At 37.5% G+C, this 24,104-nt stretch overlaps 1 protein-coding gene across 6 annotated transcripts in view; it reads right to left on the minus strand.

Annotated features, from left to right (window-relative positions):
- Nucleotides 1–24,104, minus strand: part of CNTNAP2 (contactin associated protein 2) — a 1,225,886-nt gene that overhangs the window by 858,670 nt on the left and 343,112 nt on the right. For all 6 annotated transcript variants that reach the window (XR_012074163.1, XM_031674555.2, XM_072964285.1 and 3 more), the window contains one exon: nt 9,772–9,921. Coding sequence is in view for 5 of the 6 variants with exons in the window: in XM_031674555.2 (XP_031530415.2) it covers nt 9,772–9,921 (150 nt within the window). In the remaining variant the exon portion in view is untranslated. The remainder of the gene's footprint in view (nt 1–9,771; nt 9,922–24,104) is intronic.

The raw sequence follows: 24,104 nt of genomic DNA on the forward strand, positions 1-24,104 counted from the left end.
AACAATCAGTATTCTTTTGTCTTTTTAGTGTTTACATGCAAGTGGAGATTCTGACAATAAACAATCAATATAGTAAATAATAAAGGATGTAGAATGTCCAAAAGTGAGTAAGTGCTATGGCAGGGGAGGGAAGGAAGTGGAAGGGCACAATCGGGACCAGGGACACTGAGGCTAGGAGGGGGCCTGGCTGTCCTCCTGGAGAAGGTGAGACTTGCTCAGTCTCTAAGGAGGACTCCATGGAAGAGCAAACCAGGGGAATCAAAAAACAAAGCAAAAATCAACAAAAAGGAGGGGTATAGAAAAGAAACATTATAGGGCCAAAAGAAACCAGATCAGTGGTTGCCTGGGACAAGGCAGGAGTAAGAACTGACTGCAAAGAGGCAGAAGGGAAATTTTGGGGGTTGGAGAAATGATCTAAAAGGTGGACTGTGGTGATGGCTACACTATTGCACAAATTCACTGAAACTCACTGAACTGTACACTCGAAATAGGCGGATTTTAGCATATGTTAATTTTATCTTAGTAAAAGTACTGAAAAGAGACAGAGGTAATAAGAAAGGTAGCATTAGAAAGTATAAAATTAACCAAAATAGAAAAATATGCATTTATGTACGTAAAAAACTTGTAAATTATAATCAGAAAACCAGACAAGCAGCATCTGGTGTTCTTTCATCTGTACGCTACACCAGACATCTGATTATATTTTTATTTGATGTCTCAAATCCAGGATATGTAAAAGTATCTTGTGATGGTGAGTTCTGTGTGTCAACTTGGATAGGCCCTAATGGTTATCCAGGCACACACTCATCGAGGTTCTCTGTGCAGACGTCCTGCAGACAAGGTTAACGTCCACATTCAACAGACTCTAAGTGAAAGACACGATCCTTAGAAATGCAGCCCGCATCCAACCAGCTGAAAGAGCTTATGAGAGAAACCGGGGTTTCCCCACATGGAGCTTGGAGTAAGTATATGTTAATTGGATAATCACACAAACAATGTAAAATAATAGCTTTATAAAGGTGAGAAACTGGAAGTATGAGAGCAACAACGAAATTCCATGAGGGAGAAGATTCCACCTTCTCTTTGGTCACGGTTGTGTCACCGGCACCCAGCACAACACTTGAGTTACACGAGGGCTCCGGTCTCCTCGGATATAAATGAATGCACGCAGATCCCAGTTCTACAGCAGAAGAGGTAAATGCATGTTTGAAAAGAAAGCCCTAAAGATAACCAAGGATTTGGAGAATTGGGCCCAGAAAAAGATAAAAAGATCTGCTATTATTTCAACTAGTTAAGAGAAAGTTGAACACTGATTTAATAACAGAGTTTAAGGGTTTCATTTCCCAAAGTAATATATTTGGTTTTCTTTGAAGGTATTTCTTGTAACAAAACAATGTCCAAAACAGCACAGTTACCCAGCATTTATATTTAAATGTAGGAATGATCTTACTGCCAGTAAGGGGCTGGACACACAGCCATGGGATGTTCTCCTGAACTATTTTGGTTGTTTTAGTATGAACGACTTGCTGGGAGCTCTTTATTATATCTTTATGGCTCTAAGTCTATGTTCTACTGTTCAGAAGATGCACATTATACAAAATTCCAAGACCAGTACAGCACGACATTAGGATGTCAATTTGTTCTTAAACACATGTGATTTTGGAAAGACCACTTAAACTAATGAGGGATGAGAGCAACCCCAGAATTTTATCTTCTTTTAATGGCACTCTTTTGTATGTGTGTGATTGTTTTATTTCTAGCATTATTATGATCTACAGCTAAAGTCTACTGTTTTCATTTATTTGATAGTGATAGTTCCCGACATACTACAGATCAAGGTCAAGATCCAAATTCCTGTTTCAGAAAACTTCCAGGTCAGCTAAGCAATGCAGTTAGACTCTCTCTCCTTGTTAAGTATGGTCCTAGAGTTTGCTGACCCTACGTCTGTGATGGTTAATTTTATGTATCAACTACGCCCAGATAACTGGTAAAACATTATTTCTGGGTGTGTCTATGAGGGTGCCTCCAAAAGAGATTAGCAATGGAATCAGTAGACTAAGTAAAGAAGACGGTTCTCATCTAAATGGGCGGGCATCACCCAATCTGTTGAGGGCCCAACAGAACAAAAGGACAGAGGAAGGGCAAATCCTATCTTCCTCTTTTTGGCCTAGGATGTGTATCTTCTCCTGCCCTCGAACATCAGAGTTCCTGGATTTTCTGCCTTTGGACTTTGGGACTTATACCAGCTACCTTTGAGACTACCACTGGCTCCCCAGGGTCTCAGGCCTTTGGACTGTAACTGAGCTGCACCACTGTCTTCCTGGTTCTCTAGCTTGCAGATGGCAGACTGTGGGACTTCTAGGCTCCTAACCATGTGAGCCTATTTGTATAATAAATCTCTCTCTATAGATAGATAGATAGATAGATAGCCAGCCAGCTTATTCCTATAATAAATTGCTCTCTCTCTCTCCCTCTCTCTATACACATATATATCCTGTTGGCTCTGTTTCTCCAGATAATCTTGACTGATACAAAGTCTAAGCTGTATGCTCTTTTCTTCTCACTCCCATTGTTAGTTCCTTACACATGGGGTGCATTTTCAAAACAATGATTCCTTTTCTTACCATTTCCAATTTTTTGTTTTGTTTACATAAAGCTTTCTAACATTTATCAGAGATGAGTTCTCATTCTCCATAATCAAGTGTGGTCACAAAATTTTTCTCAGAAATATTTTGTATTGAGCTCCTGAAAATTCTACACCATTCCTATCCAGAGGTCAGAAAGTCATGTTCAGAAACTTGGCCAGCAGTGGTGTTTTTATCCAGTATGTATAGTAGTTTAACTTTTGTTGTTGCTGTTTGATTGTCTGAATGTCTCTAACCTTCAGTTATCCATATTGCCCAAAATTTGTTTGACTTTTTACTCCTATAAAATTCATCTTTAAAAATGGATAATAAAAATCCACTGAAGAAATATGAAGCTCCCTTAAGAACTATGGTAACTTTAAAGAGAGCTATGAAGCAAATCACTCATACATTATCATGAAGTCCTAACACCTAGAATCTGTAACTGTGGTCTTATTTGGAAATACGATCCTTGCAGATGTAATCAAGTTAATGAGGTGACAATATGATCACTTAATGGATCCCAAATCTGGTAACTGGTATCCTCAAAAGGAGAGGGAAATTTGGACCCAGAGAAGTCGTTCTGAAGATGGAGGCAGAAATCAGAGCAATGCATCCACAAGCCAAGGGAAACCAAGATTGACCAAGAAGGTCAGAGGACCCTTCCTTGGAGGCTTTGGAGAGAGCAGGGCCCCGCTGAGCTTTGCTTTCAGACTTCCAGCCTCCAGAGCTGTGGGAGAGTAAATTTCTGTTGTTTCAAGACACTCAGTTTGTGGTAGGTCGTTATAGCAGCCCTGGGAACCTAATACAAAGAAGTTTAAGACCACGGAAAGGACATCATCTGACATATGACAGCACTTGTGAAAAGCAGCAACAAAGAGCTAGAAAACAAACCTCCAAGCAGCAGATTTACAAGAGGTGCAACCACAGGCCAGCTGGCCCTTCAGAGGAGGGAAGGCTGGACCCTGCGCAGGGAGCTGCAAGCTCCTGCCTGGATTCTGGGGATGGCCGGTCAGCCCAGGACTTTCTGAGACACTACCTGGCAGGCCTTTTGCGCCTAGGCTGCGGGGTGTTCAGGTCACTAAGGCAGCGTTTAGGTGGGGGTGGGGGTGTCTTCCCGTAACATACAGCTAAGGAGCACAGGCACTGGTAAGAAGCCCCCATGGCTTCAGTGAGAACTATTTCACAGAAATATCCATTTGCAGACCTATCTAATTAGCTATTTAAAATCCACACTCTATTTCAACGAGGAGCAAAAGGCTACGTGCTAGTGAGCCTAGATTTGTAACTGGGGAGGGTCATGCCCCTTTGTCAATCCCATTCCATCAGACTGAGGCCAGCTCCCGACGAAGCCCTTCTCTCCTGCCACCTCCATGTGGTCCAGCACCTTCCTGAGAGTCGCCACCCACACTGTGTTCCTTAGAACTCCCCTTCCAAAAATATTTTCTTACCTCTCCTCTTCAGCCCATAGCTCCTTCTCCTTTTAAATGAAAATAATGGGGATAACCAAAATATCAAACCTAAACAAATTTAGAAATTTAAAAATCTTTCTACTCTCTCATGACCATGGGCCCCGGCCTATATTAGAAAACCAATTACCAGGTAAGCAGTCAGAAAATAAATTTAATTATCTTGTTCATTATTCTTTTGATTGTTAAAATGAATGAAAAGTTATAGAAAGGAATTCAAGTTGGGAAAGACAGAAAAAAGTTAAAGCAGCTAAAATAACTTTTCTTGAGGGAACATTCCAACAAATAATCTTTCTTCTCCTGTTTATTCTCAAGAAAGAACAAGACAAAATAATTCTTAGAGCTTAAACGTCTCCTCACAGGTGTTTCAGAGGGGAACTAAGAGGTGTCCCGGGGAGCAGGGAGCAGGCGTGGGGCGAGAACACCACACTGCTGGGGGACACCGCACCTGCGGCGGCAAAAGAAGCTGCGTGGCCAAAAGAAGCAAAGTGTGGACGTGTTTAAGCCAGGACGCCTCTACTGAAGGCTTTTACCTAGCGGGAAAACAATTTGCTTTTACTGACTGAGGAGGAAGAAATACTCTGAGTAGTGGAGCAGTTGGTGAGAGGATTTAGAGGAGCACGTGGTCTGAAATCTGCAGTCTTCCTTGGGAGGGGCTGTCCTAGAGTGAGTTTAAAAGAAAAAAACAAAACAACTCCAGGTGAATTGGAAAGGCAGTCAGCATTTATCATTCCCTGGGGTCAGATCCTGGGTTTAACAGGTTATGCTGTGCAATGTTCGCAGAACATATCCTCTTGCCTTTTAATAGATTTTAAAAAGATGAATTATTAAAATGACCTATCAACTAAGTGATCCCAAATCAGGTGTGTATGATTCAAAGCACTTATTTTAGAACAAAGTCAATTCTCCTTTCCACTATACTGATATATCTTAAGATGTCATCATTATAATATCTGCAACTTACTTTAAATTTTCAGCACCGACAGAACAAAGTTGCATGTGCGTGTGTTTTAAGTTACAATTCAGAGGCAGCTAGCATTCTAATCAGGAAGCCATGTGAGCATTCTTTCAGAATTCTGCAGAAACACTCCATCCACTCCAGACACAACTACTGCGGGATTCTGCCCTCTAGTCCTCTGATCAACTTTCTGAATGCCAAGTTGGGTTTTCTTTGGTAAAAATAGTGTTTTGTTAAATAGCATAATTGGAAGATAAATGTTAGGAAAGAGATCTCAGTGGTGAAGTTAAAGACATTAAGGCTATGTAGCAAAAATATATTAAGGCTTTCTATATATACAGACATATAGATCAATGGAACAGAACAGAGTGCCCAGACATAAACCTAGAGAATTACAGTTAATCTCCAACAAAGGAGGCAAGAATATACAACAAAGAAAAGACAGTCTCTTCAGCAAGTCATGTTGGGAATACTGGACAGCCACATGCAAATCAATGAAGTTAGAACACTCCCTCACACCTTACACAAAAATAAACTCAAAATGGCTTAAAGACTTAAATAAAGGCCAAGACACTATAAACCTCCTAGAAGAAAACATAGGCAAAACATTCTCTGATATAAACCGTAACAACGTTCTACTAGGGCAGTCTACCCAGGCAATAGAAATAAAAGCAAAAATTAACATATGGGACCTATTTAAACTTACAAGTTTTTGTACAGCAAAGGAAGCCATAAGCCAAACAAAGCCATAACCTACAAAACGGGAGAAAATATTTGCAAATGATGCGAATGTTAAAGGTTTAATTTCCAGAATATAAAAACAGCTCATTCAACTTCATAATAAAAACAAACAACCAACTCAATCCAAAAATGGGCAGAAGACCTAAACAAGCAATTCTCCAATGAAGACATACAAATGGCCAATGGGCACATGAAAAAATACTCAGTATTACTAAATATCAGAGAAATGCAAATCAAAACTACAATGAGGTATCACCTCACATCAGTCAGAATGGCCATCATTCAAAAGTCCACAAATGATAACTGTTGGAGAGGGTGTGGAGAAAAGGGAGCCCTCCTACACTGTTGGTGGGAATGCAGTTTGGTGCAGCTGGTATGGAAAACAGTGTGGAGATTCCTCAAAAAACTAAAAATAGACTTACCATATGTTCCTGCAGCCCCACTCCTAGGCATATATCCAGAGGGAACTCTAATTTGAAAAGCTACATGCACCCCAATGTTCACAGCAGCACTGCTGACAATAGCCAAGACATGTAAACAACCTAAATGTCCATCAACAGATGACTGGATAAAGAAGCTGTGGTATATTTACACAATGGAATACCAGTCAGCCATTAAAAAAAATAAAATAATGCCATTTGCAGCAAGATGGATGGATCTGGATATCATCATTCTAAGTGAAGTAAGCCAGAAAGAGAAAGAAAAATATCATATGATAACACTCATATGTGGAATCTAAAAAAAGACACTAATGATCTACTACAAAACAGAAACAGACGCACAGACATAGTAAACAATCTTACGGTTACCATGGGGAAACAGGGTGGGAAGGGATAAATCGGGAGTTGGAGAAATATTTACTAGTAGGTATAAAATAGATTAACAGCAAGTTTCTACTGTTACACCGTAGATATTCAACATCTTGCAGTAATCTTTAATGAAAAAGATGAAAAATATGAAAACGAATATATGTATGTGTATGTAGGACTGAAACATTATGCTGTACACCAGAAACTGACACATTGTAAACTGAGTATACGTCAATTAAAAAAAAGATATTAAGGCTATGTATGCAAAACATCTTTTAGAGACACCCGTAGGCTGTGTGAAATGGTCTAAGACTCCACTGAGGTCTGCGACCTGAAGCCTTGGAGGTGGCCGTAGAGTCTGGATCAGTGACCCGGGGCCAGCTATTAGCTCAGGAGGCTTTCCGTTGCCTGGCTCTGGTTCTGGCCGTAGCTGAATCCTGCTTCTAAAATACTGCTACAGCTGCTTAAAGAGAACATTTTATTCGAGGCATAGCAAGTCAGAGAGGCAGGACTTCACTGAGCTTGCAGAGGAGTTTGTATTAACAGAGCTGTTCCAGCTTGCTAATAAAAGTTCATTTAATAAATGTATGCATGTGCGCCAGGCCTTGGCCTGGGGCTTCCCTGCACTGCTGTATGGTGGCAAAGCTGGATGACAGAAGCTAATTCTCACTTATCTCACTTTCTAGTGGCTGATGTTGTCTCTGAAAGAATCTAATGCATGTGCATGCAAATTGGCTAATTTAGATTATAATTCTGTTACTCAGATCACTTGTGTCAGCATCACGTGAAGCTTAGAATTCTTCAGTTTCTCAGCATCCTGCATGTGAAGCTCTAGGAGTGGGGCCTGAGAATCTGAATCCTAATGAGTTCCCCAGGTGATTCTCCCACTCTCCGAGGATTCGGACAATGAAGATAAAACCAAAGAAGCATCATGATCATTTGCCGACGGCATTTCCCAATGGCAGATCCAAGACCCATGGGGAGAAAATATGATCCTGACTGCTGGGTTTGAAAACCAGAATCTGCAAAGCAACAGTAAATTGCTCACTATAAAGCCCTCATATCCTATAAACTCTATGCCATAAAGTTGTGGTTATAGCTTTTTGCCTAGCCATCTACATGGAAACAGATCAAAACTTGCCTTAGGCATCCAGCAAGCTCACGCATGGCCAAAGATATACCACCATCATTTGGATGAGTAGGGATTATCAATAGCTTTCCAGTGGACTACTGTGATCCATTTCATGACAGCAATGGAAACTGTTAGCCAAAAGCTCATCACGTTAAATATGTTTTTGGAGGAAAACCAGTCTGGCCCCTGGGTTGCTTTTTCTCACATCAATAAGTCCAGTTTATTCACTCATCAGACATCTTGTCTGACTTTCATATACTCATCAAATATCTATCGAGCGACTTTTAAAATGCATGTAGCTTTAACTCCCAGTGAACACCGTGGAAGATAAAAGCAGCAAAAGGTCTCGCTCAGGACTTCTGTCTCTGAGTTGTCACTCGTTATTGTCATGACGCAGAGGGGAGAGACACGCTGGCACAAGAACCAAAGGTCTTGAATTCAGGGGCTGGCCATAAACTCAGTGGCAAGTCACTACAGCTCTTAGGACTTCTATTTCTTCTTTTAGATAACTGGGAATAAAATACTTGCTTTGCTTATTTTTCAGAATTTACTAATTCATTTACAAATACTTATTGGTCATCTGCTATATTCCAGGAATTTTTCTAGGACCTTGGGGGAAACAGCAGGAAACAAAATGTATAAAATGACTGCTCTCAAGTGGCTTTATTCTAATACTTAGAAAAACATATAAAAATGGTGATTATATAAATATATCTATATAAACAAATACATTGATATGTGGATATTAGTAGGTATATTTTCAGAAGCAAATATATGTACACATTATGTTTTTTAAAGCTTAAGCCAAAGCCTTTTCTAAGGATACAGTGTATTTTTTTAGATCTCACATTGTGTGATTAGACTGAGAAAGGCAATAATCTAATGAAAGATATATTGACCTAAATGACACACCCAGCGTTTTAATAAAAGGTATCCCTATATTTCATTAATGAAAAGAATCATTTTCTGGCAGGATGCCTTTCTCAAATTAAAAATGTCCCAAGTCTGTGCTACAACACTCTTTCACATATAGTAGCAGAATTTATCATTAAGAGAATCTTCCTTTCCATTAATCTCTTTATTACTTAAGAACCAAGATACCTGAGATAAGATGGATTCACATAAGGCAATCCGTGTAGGCAGCCTCTTAGAGGGCCCCAATGACCCCTGGCTCCTTGTGTAATCCCCTTCCTTTACGTGTGGGCTGGATTTGTGACTCGCTTCTAACAAATCGTGTATTACAGAAGTGACGGGATGTGATTGCCAAGACTGGATGATTGAAAACAAACAAATAAACCACCTTTGGCTTCTATCTTGTAAACGTTCTCTCTTGTTTACTGGCTTTTCCCTCCCCTCTCCTTCCCCTCCCTATTTTCCACTTTTCTCCTCTCTCTCTCGCCCCCTCTCTCTTCCCCCCACTGCACCCCATTATCTACAGAAGAGATCACTTCAAGAAGAAAGGACCTGAAGGATCACAGCCTCCTGGAGAACAGCCAGCACCAACTGCCAACCAAGTGAGTGCACCTTCCTGGAAGCAGAACTTCTAGCCCAGTTAAGGGTTCAAATAATGCAGCCACAGACAACAGCTTGTGTACAACCTCATGAGAGGCCCCGCGGCAGAATTACCCGGCTAAGTTATTTCTGAATTTCTGATCTAGAGAAACTGTAAGATAATAAATGTTTGTTGTTTTACATCACTAAGGTTTCAGGTAATTAGTTACACAGAAATAAGTAACTAATATATAATCCAAGGACCTGACTCTTCAGAATAATATTATGAGAATAGATGGATTCAGAATCTCATGCGTTATACCTAGAATATTTGAATTGGACTAGAAGACTACGTGACATCATATTAATACTGTATCATGAAGCCACATAAATCTGCCTCTCCTTTTAGTTCAGTGGGGTTGCACTTTGCTTTTTCCTGAGATCTACTGAGTCCTTTGAATCAACATAAACACTTCATTGATTCAACCTTTATTGAAACTCCATTTTTAGCAACGTATTAGTTAACCAATAAAAATGGAAGTCTTACCTCCAAAAAAGTACTTCTCGCTGGTCTTCACTTGAAGAGGACTGTTAGTCCGAACTGCTGACGCCTCGTCTCCATCGACAGTGAGAATAGCAAAATTTTCCTTTGCCAGGAAGCGGACCTCATGCCACTGGCCATCATTCAACCCAGAACCTGTCAGACACAAGACAAAAGACAGGTTCTTTTCTTAAAATGGTGTAGTTTAATTTTTAATATCAACAGCCAGAACTTTTTAAGTAAAAATAAATATATTTTCATCTAGAAAAATTCAGTGCTTGTTACAATGAATGTTTCTTTTCATGTTTCTTTATCATTATAAGCAGCTCTATCCTCTACTGGACCAAATAAGGCATAACATAACCCAATCAAGTAGGGAAATAATATTAATGTGTCATCAGGGTGCTTGAGAAAATGAAGAGTGAATAAAGTTGCCTGGGAGGTGATGGTTACCTATTTTAATTCAGTAACTTATTTTCTGGTTCGCTTTACTAGATTCCACTCTCAGATAATAAAAAGGATTTATGACTTTTATCTAATGTCTCTCTGTTATTTTTTGTACTGTTACTGTCTCTCAATGACCACATCTGGCAAGTATCATTTCTAGAAATTAAGGACTGAAGAATAAATGTGCATGTGCGGTGAAGGGGAGCAGAATATGCCACCCCAAAATATGCCATTTTGGCATATTGATTATTGTGAGTAAAAGCTACTTAAGAAACAGCCAGTACAATAAGGATACTCTGACCCTCCTCTGTCCTCCTGAAAGCAGGAAATAAACCCCGCATGTGAAGTGTTCTCCCCGTACTGGGAGGGTTCAAGGCTTCCTCATCACCAGAGAGAGGACAGTTAGGGCCAAGAAGGCCATATTAGCAAACTTGCTGTTCCTTCACTAATTTACTACCCCAAGCCCACACTTCTTTGATTTGTCAGTTATTCATAAAATTATTTTTTCTTTATCTAAAAGGTACAAAATCTACCTACGTTGGTCATTTCAAATCTCATATTTCTGTGCACTCCCACACATATGAAATTACCTTTGTTCTCTTCCTGTTAATCTAGCCTATGTCAATTTAATTATTAGATCAGCCAAAGGTCCTAGAAGGGAAGGAAAAGTCTTCCTCCCTTCCAGCAGGTATTTGTGCTAATTGACCACTAATGGGCATGGGAAACGAGACCAGGATTATCTGATCATTGGCAACTAAGATATCTTTATAATGAAGGAGGTTATACTTAAACAAATAAACACCAACAACATAAATCAACAACTCCCTAATGATCACATTTCACTCTTGCCTAGTACAAAGATCTTCAGAAATAGAAAATCTATTAAGTTTCTCCATTAGACAGAAAATAGCTTAAAGCTGCTGTTTAGTGTGTGTTCATTTTACAAAGACTAATTAGAAAACAAAGGAGCCAACAGAGAACTGCCTTTGAACATAAGAAACTGGGAAGGGTTTAAGTAACACGAGGAGACACAGTAGTCTGCGTCCGAGTGGCTTTCCTTCACCTTATAAAGGCCAAAGCAGAGGGGAAAGATTTTGTTCTAGGCTGCTCCAGATGGCATGATCTAGACTCCACAGGTGGAAGTTACTAGAAGACACAGGTCAGCCTCACAACGAAGAAGCCTGGCATGTACAGGTATCGAAAAATGGAGCAAGAGGAAATTAGTGACGCACAGGTGGCAGCTCCAGGCCTGCGATCAGAGGTCTGCAAACCCCAGCTCACGGGCCAGATGCTGCCTGCTGCCACCTGTTTTTGCAGATCCCGAGAACTAAAAATAGTTCACACATTTTAAATGGATGAGAAGAAATAAAAAGAATAACAATATTAGATTATATGTGAAAATTATATAAAATTCAAATGTTAAGTGTCCACATAAAATTTACTGGAATATAGCCACACTCATTTGTTTACGTTATTGTCAGTTTTACAGAATCAAACGGTTGCTACAGACGCTGTCTGGCCCACAAAGCCCAAACTACTTACTCTGTCTGTTCGGTCCTTCACATCCTTTACAGAAACAGCACAGACTAGAGACTGGTTTACATTACTAAGCAGAAATTTTGTTTTAAGGAAAAAAATTACGACCTGTTGGGGCATAGAAGATATCATCCCCAGGTACTATTAATTAATATTATACGACTAAATATCATTACAAATATTCACTCCTTGGGTATATTTTTCAGGATTTTCAAATTTTAACTTAGTAAAACTTACTGAGCACATTTTATTTCAATGGAGGAAAACATAAAAGCCCAGCTTTAAAGTAACTGATACTAAATAATTTTCAAATTAAGAAAATACATAAAATTTTTGTACTGTGAAAATACTATGATTACACTCAGTCTTATTCTAAAATTAAAGTCACTTAGCTGTCAGACAGGTCATAGGGTCTGCTGGTATGGTTCCTTCTCCAGGAGGCCGCTTTTGGATTCTCCCACAGAATTGATTCATGGAAGACTGTACCTTCACCAGAACAGCTTCCTTTACAGTATAAAGTTGGGTTTAGTGTTAATTGGCCATAGAAGTGTATGATTTTGATTTTGGCTTTTGTTTTTGCCTTTACAATGTGATAAACCCTGCTTTGAAATGCAGTTTGGGGGCATGAACCCCAAGAACAGAAATAAATGTTCAATCCTAAATAATAACACATTCAGAGGAAGTCACTTATAAGATATCTTCAGTTTTTCTAAATGGTAGACCCGAAAGACTTCCCAAAAATTCTTATGAAAACTTCCTCATCACAAAGTTAATTTATAAATGAAACATCATCAGCTTAATTGTTCACAGCAAAAAACAAGTCTATTATTCCATCAGATTAATGTAAAAAGTTTATTTTATTTTTTCAAGAAACTTAATTGCTACAGAAATTGGACCTCAGATAAAAGCAGCCTTGTTGATAGCAGCCACTGCTGCATCTGAGCTTAATCTGTGATTTCTATTCATTTTAATTCCAATTATTGTGCTGAACTGTTAATGTTAATCATCAAGAGAGCTTTTTTTTTGTAACATGTAGATAAAGAAAATTTTAAAGAAGCAGCATATTTTCCTTTGAGCAGTCAGATCACACTTGCCCCACTGAAGAATGAACTTCACTATATGTGGGGGCCCACTCCTACCATCGACTGCTGAGGCATACCTCCTGCTGATTAACATTAACAGTTCAAAACAATATTTTACAGAAAAAAAACTCAAATTACAATCCCCCATAAATAGATGAGAGAACTGAGTCTAATAAAGTGTAGGCATCCAGTAAATGGCAGCTCTGAGAACTGGAACTCAATAGCTAGTTCCAGAGGCTGAATTCTTACAAACAACGAACTAACCAAAAAAAAAAAAAAACCAAAAAAACAAAACAAAAAAAAACCTCAAACAACTATGATAAAACATGAGCATCCCTGATCAGAGTTCTTTTATACTGTATGTGCATGCACAAGTGCACGCGTGCGCGCACACACACACACACTCACAAATACACACACATTTCCATCTGCCACCACATCTGGAGGGAGCTCAGTTTCTGGGGATAGCTTTGTCTCATACAGCATTAGGGTTGTGAATACACTGAGACAGCTTCCAGCTTCATCTGCCAATTTTCAGCATTTGTGTCATCAGATTTTTGTTGTATTAGAAAATCCCACTATGATTTAGTATTTTCTTACAGTGATTCTTTTCCCTTAAAATTTAATTTGAATGGAAATTTTATAACTTTGAGAAGAAAATTCTAGAATTTTTTCTTCAAGGCATATTAAAGTAAGCCCAGGATTATTCATTTAAATCATCTCCATCCTTTGTGAAACTCAGCAAAGAGAACTGTGTGTTCACTCCTTTCATTTTGTAATGAGTGGATCAATCAGTGATCTTGAACATTCTATTGTTTGTCAGTTTGCGAAGCAGAGATCCTAATCCAGACCTTTCCGCACTTAAACAACAGTTCTTCCCACTACTCAGAGCTCAGCCATTAAATTCTGTGGTGTGAAGAAAGAGGATGCCACAGTTTCAGCATAATTTCCCTCTGCTTGTGTCCATTCCCTTGAGTGCAAGGGAGACCTGAATAACTTTGAATGAAACAGGGACTAATGCATTTTGCCTTTATCATTTCCTGGACCACTTGCCACCTGGAGGAAGAAGTACATAATTAGCTTGGCTTCAGAGAAGCTACATGGGATAGCCTCTTGAAGGTATTTTTAAAAACTAATAATATTGTTTAGTAATCTTCAATTCACATGAAACATTGATGAAATTTAAGAGATTTTGGAATTTAACATATAAAATTCACTCAGAATACCACAGTTTATCATAAGATACAAATTTACAATACCAATACATTATTCAGAAAAAATGCGCCATTATCCCAAGTTATATCAGAAATGTGTGAGTCATAAACAACAAAGAACATGTCACCAAACAGGATTAAGGCATCACTTCTCATTTGCTATTAAACAGATGGCATCCCTTCACTCAATATTCTCAAGCCAATGAATGTCTCAGAATGGAAAGACTCACCATGGACCCATAATCCCAGACTCAGCAGGGTCTTGGTGGCTGGAGAATGGCTCAGGACCAGATCAAAAAAGGATGCTAGTTATTGATACTTAAAAAAGAGACCCATGTCTCATACGGTTAACATTTCCTAAGAGCCTCCTATGTGCCTGACACTACCTAACTTGGTATGTGTCAATTTATTGCCTCTTCTCAACAGTGAGCAGCAAGATGGCAGACAATACCTACGAGGACTGACCCAGGAGCCAGGCTGCCTGTGTTTGCTCTGACCTTTGCCAACCTGGGCAGATTACTTAACTTCTCTGTGCCTTAGGCTTCTCTCCTCTAAAACGCAAATAGCAGTATCCCCTTTACAGACAGGTTTTGAGGAGTAGATGAATTTAGTGTTTACACAGCATTAGAACAGTGCCTAAGACTCAGGAAGCAGCATATCTGTATTCTTATCAGGAGGTCAAAAAACAAGGAAACTTGGTGAGTCCCATACGACAAAGAAAAAAGCTGAGACTTCACAGTAGTACTTTTTCTTTGGGGATCATTGCATTGCAGTTACAAGTGTTAGTGTGGTTATAAATAAACCTTCTAAACAAGTCAGCAATATAATAACGTGTAGATCACGAAAAAATATATATATATGAAAAAAAATATATATATATGACAGCTGGGAAAAAATGTGTCCTAACATTACACTAATTGGCACTTGAAACTTTGAAAAGCATGTCCAGTGACAACATTAGACCTGGGGAAAAAATATCTGCATTCAAACAACTTAGGCTGAAGATGATTCGTTCTGCAAAAACGCATTAGATGACTCACAGAGTTATGACAAAGACACTGATTTAAAGCTTCAAGGGAAGAAATCTGAGCAAAATTATTTCCAAAAAGTGAGAATGAAAAATAAACTTTCTAAATTATTTATGTATGTACTTTTAAAAACAATAGCAATCAAATAAATATTAGAGACATTTTCACCTACAGCCGTAAAAGTTTATACATGCAAGCTACTCTCAAGGTATACAGAAGGTACCCTTAATTTTATCTCTTTGGGAAAATGGGGGGACTGCCTTATACTTGGGGTCACATTCTATTCAGGCTCACGTGTAACAGAAGAGACGGAGAGAGGATGAAAAGCCAAGGGGGTCTGGCTTACAGACTCAGCCGCGGAGAGGCAGAATAGCGCGATGGTCAGGGGCACGGACTCTGAAGTCAGACGCTGGGATATAAGTCTCATTTCTAAAACAGAAACGCTATGCTGTACACCAGCAATGGACACACTGTAACCGACTATACTTCAATGAAAAAAGAAATAAGATATGAAAAAAAAATCCCCAAACAATAAAAATTTTAAAAATAAATAAAAATCAATCTCATTTCTGCTCACCTAACAGTTGGGCCTTCAGCAAGTTAACTGCTTTATGCCTCAGTTCCCTTCTGTGTTAATAATACAAGTTTCTACGTCACAGGGTTGTTGTGAGGATTAAGTGTATATATGTCGTCACGTAGAACAGCACCTGGCACACAGGTAGCACATTCGCTCTCAGTAGGTACTAGCTACGGTTTCTTATTCAGCGAGTAAGTCCAGCTCCCTAAATAGCAACTTGGGTTGTTGTACATTAATTCCATAAGTGTTAACTATTATAAAATGATTAAAAATTGGTTTTCTTTATGAACAAATGCCTGTCTCCCCATATAAATCCCCCATGTAAGTCTTGAGGAATCTGGGGATTTGGAAAGGTAGCTTGTTAACATGAAGGTCAACAATTTCTGAAGCCAGCTTTCAGCTAAACAGTAACAGGTCTTGTTCCTTCATAGTTACAGATGTACTTCCTCCTCCTCAAAATGTGGTTTTTTTTCCCAACAAGATTATTCAATAGATGTAGTTCTGAACGTCTTTGGAATATTTTCAAAAATTAAATCCAGTTCCAAACAAGAATTTTCCCTGGTGACTAACTTTGAGAAGACTAATATAAACTGTAACACATATTTTCCAAAGTATTTTTGTTCTAATAATATGTACCACTGGGACAATTCTGATGCACTTTTACACTTAAAGATAATTTGAATTTACTTCATGATAGATACCTCCAGTTATTCATTAATTCGTAATGATAAAAACGTTTCAACTGCACATTACAGAAGGAAACTGATGTTTTTACAAAGAGGGTTTTTAATCTAAAACCAACATCTTTGAAACCATATTCCAACTTCTGAGTTCAATTTTTTTCATAAGATAACGAAATTGTTTTATAATATTTTCTCTAACATCTCCCTAACTTATAAGTGCTAGAAAAACGTATTTTGTATGCAAATGGGAAATGTTAATGAAGCATTTTCTATCTAGGCTGACTTTCTAATGGTATTATTTTTAAAGTAAGACTCTTGAGGTGGTTGCTTTGATTGAACAAGAAGAAACAGATGTTACTCTTATTAGAGACAAGGAGACAAGGCTGGTTTAATGAATACTGAAAAAAGAAGGTATTTAAAATATAGTCACAAACCAAGATGTAACATCTGTTTGAAAATGCTTCAAATGAAATTACAATGAGTAGTTTTCAGTCTTTTGCTTAATATTCAATCTTGAGAGAAAGATTTCCAAGACAATGAATCCATCTTTGAGCAGTTATAGTGTTCTCTGAGGTGCTAATAATATATAAGTTATCAGTTGTCTATTTATGCAATAAGCAGAAAAAGGTAATGTAAATCTTTATATAAATATGTAATATGCTGTTTCTCACGTGATCTACATAAATTCCATATTATAAGGAACTTGATCCAATTTAATCTTGCTCACTTTTACATGCCAATTCAAACCACCACATAAATGATCAATTTCAATCAAACAGAACATGTAATAATACACTTGGGAAGGCACAAAATACACTTATTTTTTCAAGCTGGAGAAGTTGCCAAATGCTTTTCTGTATAGGTATAGACAGAAAGTACTCCAGGAAGTATTTTTGTTCTGAAAGGACCACTTGAATGAAAGCTGTAAGTTAGAAATACACATTGGGGAAAGCCTACTGTATGGCATTTGTAATGCACTGTTAGATATGACCCCTTCATTAATTTAATATGTAGAATCTTAGAGATGGGATGAATTCATTTCTTTCAGGCATCCAGAATCTTTTGAGAAAGAAAGAGCTTATATTCACAGATTTTACTGCACTGTCTGCACCTTAGGGTCATTTGGGGGAGCTTTTAAGGTTTCACACTAGAACTTCCAAATCATTGCTGAGGAAATTAAGGATGGAAATAAACAGAGATATATACCATGCAACCCTAGTCAGAATCCTAACACTAGTCTTTGTAGAAATAAAAATAGAAGACTGTAACATTTATAAGGAATTTTAAAAACCTTAAATATTCAAAATTATCAAAAGGAAAACAAAAGTGGAAGATTTATCATGTGATGTGAAGACTTGTTATAAAGCTACAGTGTTCCAGAAAGAAATCAGAAACAGACCCAAACCTACGTGGCCCATTGTTTTTTAACAGAGGCTCTTAGGCAATCCTATGGAGAAAGAAAAAGTGAGGTTTTGCTTCTTTGTTTTGTTTCAAAAAACAGTACTGAACAACTGGACAAATAAAGGGAAAATGTATCTTGATTTCTACTTTACTCAACACACAAAAATTAATTCTAGATGGATTTTAGATCCAAACACAAATGCCTAACTATAAAACTTCTGAAAAATAACATAGGGTGTCTAGGACCATGGGGTTAACAGATTTCATAGAGGACATCAAAACCACTTGATGGCAAAAGTCACTTCACAAATAAAGGTAAATTAATTACCCATGATCACATGGAAAATTTCTTGACATTATTAGTCTTCAGGTAAATTAAAGAAACAATAACATACAGTTTTACACCACTTCAGTGGCTAAAAAGTAAAAGTACTAACTAGGCTCTGGATCAGTTTGAACTCTCATACATTGCTGGTGGGGTGTAAAATTCTACAATCCCTTCGGAAAACTCATTGGTAGTTTTTATATAAAGTTAAACATATAATAATCCTATGACCCAATAACTTCTCTCCTAAGTATTCACCTACCAAAATCAAAACGCATGTTGCAAAAATACTTGTATAGGAATGTTTTAGCTGCTTTATTCATAATAGGGACTAAATTGGGAAATAATTGTATGCCCAGTGTATTTCAAACAAGGAAATATTGCCAAGTAAGAAGGAAGAATGGATTAGCAGTTCAAACAACACTGTTTTGCACGAAAGAACACAGATACAAAAATAACATGCTGAATGAATCCTTCCATACGAAATTTTAGCACGTGCAAAGCTGTTCTCTGGAGATAGAAATCAGGACCATAGTTGCCTATGGAGTGTAGGTGCAGGTGGGAATGGACTGTCAGAGGCACAAAGAAACTTTTTGAGGTAATGAAATATTCTGTATCTCAGCTGGACCGTTCGTTGCATAAGTATATATATTTATCAAAATCCACTGAATCGGACTTTTAAGATCTGTACATTTCACACAGAATTGATTCTCATTCGTGGATTTAGTAGTTGTGAATTCACCTTCTTGCTAAAACGTATTTGGAACCCAAAATCAATACTTCTGGTGCTTTGATGGATACTCAACAGACTTCGCACGTGCACAGATTGATGAAAAGCTCTGAGTAGCCTGACACACAAGTTCCCAACTGAAGTCAAACAAGGCATCTCTCTGCATTCTCTCAGCTCTTATCCTGTAGTCAAGTGATCTTTTCACTGTATACCTAGTGCCATGGTTATTGTTGTTTTTGCATTTTTGTGCTTTTTGTCAATTTTGTCACTTGAAGTGGTCCCCAAATGTGGTGCTGAAATGCCGTTTAGTGTTCTTAAGTGCAAGAAAGCTGTAATGTGCCTTGCAAAGAGAAAATGTGTATGGTTGATAAGCTTAGTGTTCTTCATTTTTCTGGATCTCATGATGTCTTTTGAGGGCCACCTCAGATGCTCAGAGCTGCCGAGGCACAGTGGCATAATCAACGGGGGAACAAATTATGAATCCTGTCCTAAGAAAAATCCTTATTCACATATCTTCTCTTAGGTTGAGAACCTAGTTTATATAACCCATCGTCTTTAACTGCATCACTGACTTTACTGGGCAATGAGAATACTGTCAATCAATTTATTCTTTTCAGATTCATTACTTCTCTCATATTTTATTTTTTTACATTTAATGACTTATAAGTTGTATGTTCTGTTCCTTAATTTGCTTTTTAAAGTAAATATGCCAGTTATTTCATTTTAAACAAATATTTATTATTATTATTTACAGTTACTGTTTTGTTTCTGTCTTAAGTAGAATGTTGTAGTTGTGAAATGATTATTACATCATTTTGGGAAAATTAGTTATCATTACTAATATTACAGTTTACTTCTTAAATCTAAATTAACAAGGTATATTTAGTCTTTTAACTTTGTTTCACCTACGTCTCAGATAAACTGCAATACTGTCATTCCTATTTATAGGAAATCAGCATTGTCCAAATGGCAAGGATATTCAAATCAATTTCTTTTTTTTTTCTGGGGTCGGGGCCTATGTGAAACATTGTAGAAAATATAAAAATAAATATGATGATTCCTGGCCTCAGAATGTTTGCCTTCCTATTATGTCTAATGAAATTTAAATATCTTCACCTAAATCTTTGTAATTGCTATGAAACATTTCCCTTTATTTTATACACTGAAGTGAGATGGCTCAAGAAAAAGAAATGAAAAATAAATGAGGAGGGCAAAGTGTAGCTGAGATGATCTGGAGATCCAAGTGGGGACCTTTGACAAGACAATCCCAAACGCTGGCATTCACTTGCTATCTACAGCCTTACTGTAACATGCTGTTAAAGCTCTGTTGACACTCCATCTTCCCAGCCAGGAAATATCAGAATGATTACAGAACACCTCATCTTTAAGTCTTTGATCCATTTTGAGTTTATTTTTGTGTATGGTGTAAGGGAGTGTTCTACCTTCACTGCTTTACATGCTGCTGTCCAGTTTTCCCAACACCATTTGCTGAAGAAACTGTCTTTATTCCATTGTATATTCTTTCCTCCTTTGTCAAAGATAAGTTGACCAAAAGTTTGTGGGTTCATTTCTGGGCTCTCTATTCTGTTCCATTGGTCTATATGCCTGTTTTTGTACCAGTACCATGCTGTCTTGATGACTGTAGCTCTATAGTATTGTGTGAAGTCTGGGAGAGTTATTCCTCCAGCCTCTTTCTTTCTCTTCAGTAATGCTTTGGCAATTCTAGGTCTTTGATGGTTCCATATAAATTTTATTATGATTTGTTCTAGTTCTGTGAAATATGTCCTGGGTAATTTGATAGGGATTGCATTAAATCTGTAGATTGCTTAAACATAAGACAAGATAAAATAAACCTCCTAGAGGAAAATGTAGGCAAAATATTATCTGACATACATCTCAAAAATGTTCTCCTAGAACAGTCTGCTCAAGCAATAGAAATAAAAGCAAGAATAAACAAATGGGACCTAATGAAACTTACAAGCTTCTGCACAGCAAAGGAAACCATAAATAAAACAAAAAGACAACCTACGGAATGGGAAAAAATTTTTGCAAATGAAACCGAGAGGCTTGATCTCCAGAATATATAAGCAGCTCATATGACTTAATAAGAAAAAAACAAACAACCCAATCCAAAAATGGGCAAAAGACCTAAACAAGCAATTCTCCAAGGAAGACATACAAATGATCAATAGACACATGAAAAAATGCTCAATATCACTAATTATCAGAGAAATGCAAATCAAAACTACAATGAGGTATCACCTCACACCAGTCATAATGGCCATCATTCAAAAATCCACAAATGACAAATGCTGGAGAGGCTGTGGAGAAAAGGGAACCCTCCTTCACTGCTGATGGGAATGCAGTTTGGTGCAGCCACTATGGAAAACAGTATGGAGATTTCTCAAAAGATTAGGAATAGACTCAACCATATGACCCAGAAATCCTGCTCCTCGGCATATAGCCAGAAGGAACCCTACTTCAGGATGACACCTGCACCCCAATGTTCATAGCAGCACTATTTACAATAGCCAAGACATGGAGACAGCCTAAATGTCCATCAACGGATGACTGGATAAAGAAGAGGTGGTATATTTATACAATGGAATACTACTCAGCCATAAAAACCGACAACATAACGCTATTTGCAGCAACATGGATGCTCCTGGAGAATGTCATTCTAAGTGAAGTAAGCCAGAAAGAGAAAGAAAAATACCATATGAAATCGCTCATATGTGGAATCTAAAAAAAAAAAAACAAAACAAAAAAACAAACAAAGCATAAATACAAAACAGAAATAGACTCACAGACATAGAATACAAACTTGTGGTTGCCAAGGGGGCAGGGGGTGGGAAGAGATAGACTGGGATTTCAAAATTGTAGAATAGATAAACAAGATTATACCGTATAGCACAGGGAAATATACACAAGATCTTACGGTAGCTCACAGAGAAAAAAATGTGACAAAGAATATATATCTATCTATCTATCTACATATATATATATATATATATATAGATAGATAGATAGATAGATATAGATATATATGTATGTTCATGTATAGCTGAAAAATTGTGCTCTACACTGGAATTTGATACAACATTGTAAAATGATTATAAATCGATAAAAAATGTAAAAAAAAAAACCTCATCTCATCCACGTCCCAAAGGCACACAGTTCCCGTCCTCCTACACATTAAGATATTCTTTTTGCATTACTTCTGTAATACTCAGGTGACAGAATCTGTTTTTCTATTCTGTCACCTAAATATTACAGAAGTAATGCAAAAAGAATATCTTAGAAAAAGAATAATAGGAACACCATAAATGAAGACAGTAATAGCAATTTAGCCTAGGTTAATTCTCCAATCCATTTTCTCGTTTTTCTAAATTATGATAATAAAACAAATTCAACGCTTAAAATTAAGAATAGTCTGAATATAAGACTGTCTTTCTTTAAAACAGTATATATCACAAAACTCCCTCTTTTCTTTTAAATGTTTTTCAAAGTTTTGGTTTCATCATAACCATAGAGAGCTGTGAATTTAAGTAGCTTTGATTAAAACAGAGCCTTTTTATGCCTGTGCATGCTAGATAACTCCAGTGAGAAAGCTGTCTTTCAGTTAGAGAGATTATCCAGTCACTCACAGGTCCAGAAATTTCTGAGTTCAGAGAAAACTCATGATCAGAGTCCTGGCATGGAATAGATATCTTAAAATATTATGTGCAGGTACAATCCTAGATGATTTGAATATAAATCATTACTTTTAAATTGCATCGTAAAAGGCGTAATAAAACCATAGTTTCTCATTTCAGATAAGTCTACATTACTTTCTTCTAATAGAACTCTCTTTTTACACTTGCCACTGAATAATTTTCATCCTTTACTCAAAGTTATGGCCTAGATAAAGTACTTAGGTCACAAACATTGAGGGCAAAAATTGAGTCCCTACCTTTTACAAGTAGTTATTTTTCTGCCAATCTCTCTACTACCTGTTAGACTGCACGACTCCTAGTGTGAGAGGCAGCTTCTGCGCATTTCAGCTCAATGTCGTTTCCTTCAACTGGACTATCAATGAGCATCGAACCATGAAGGGCACATCTCCAGGTATTTACGAACTACTCTCTCCTGCAACCTTCAATTCAACAATCCTTTCTGAGTACCAACCACCTTTTGGTAGTTTTTCTTATCCTTAGTGGCAAAATGAGAGTGGACAGTGCTACAGGGAAGCACACTGAAGTCATATTTGTATATATTTAGGTTACAAATTTATTCCATCCATGACCTTTTTTTGGTTTTAATCTGGATATGATAAGCATTGGACAAAATTAAAACTTAAAACTAATAATTAAAAAATTAGCATTTTAACAGCATAAAATTTTAAAACCACTGTTTTTTTTGTTTGTTTGTTTGGGGGGTAATTAAGCATTTGTTTGTTTGTTTGAATGGAGGTAGTATGGATTGAACCCAGGACCTCATGCATGCTAAGCATGCACTCTACCACTGAGCTATACCCTCTCTCATCACTGATTTATTTTTTAGTGTGGTTTCATGGACTTGTATTATGTACACAAGTTATATATGTGCACAGATGTGGGGTACTGGCGATAGGACACATGAGACAGCAGCACAGTGTGATATGTTAAAATAGAGCCAGGTAAAGATTTGGATAGTATGGATACTAAAATTGCATATACCTCTTTGGCCCAGAAATCTTTATTACTAAAATGGATGATTCACCCCAGTTGGTTGCAAGATTCCTCAAGGCTCTAGACATATAAAATAAGACTACAACACAGTCATGGGCTGCAGAGGGACACAGAAAAACCAAGGACAATGTATCAATTAAAAAAAAACAATGTTATGTAGAGCATATTAATAAAGCAAATACTTACACAACTGGAGTTGTATTATTTTGGTCTTTTCATCTCTACTTGTCCTGAGGGCTGACTCTAAACATTGAACACAATGATCAAGGACTACCCTAAATGCAGGAAAGAGACTTTGCCTGAGAGGAAAAGAGAAGCATCCATGAAATACAGAGACAGGCATTTGAATTTTGTATTTCAGTGGATAGAAGGTGGAAGCTGCAGGTAGCTTCATGGACACTTGGGAGTAAACTGATGGCAGACCATCTAGGAAAATGGATCGGGCACCATCCAAAGAATGATGATATTTTATTGTTTCAATTCTGAAAGAGAATTCTTCACCATTTCTGTGAGTCACCATAAGTAGTAGAGTCCGAGAAAGTACTGGCAAATTGAAAACAGAAGTAAGGTTTTTGGAAAGAGCTTTTGTCCTTTGTGGCAGAAATTC

Source organism: Vicugna pacos, chromosome 7 (genome assembly GCF_048564905.1).
Source record: "Vicugna pacos chromosome 7, VicPac4, whole genome shotgun sequence".
In the NCBI taxonomy this organism is placed as follows: Eukaryota; Metazoa; Chordata; class Mammalia; order Artiodactyla; family Camelidae; genus Vicugna; species Vicugna pacos.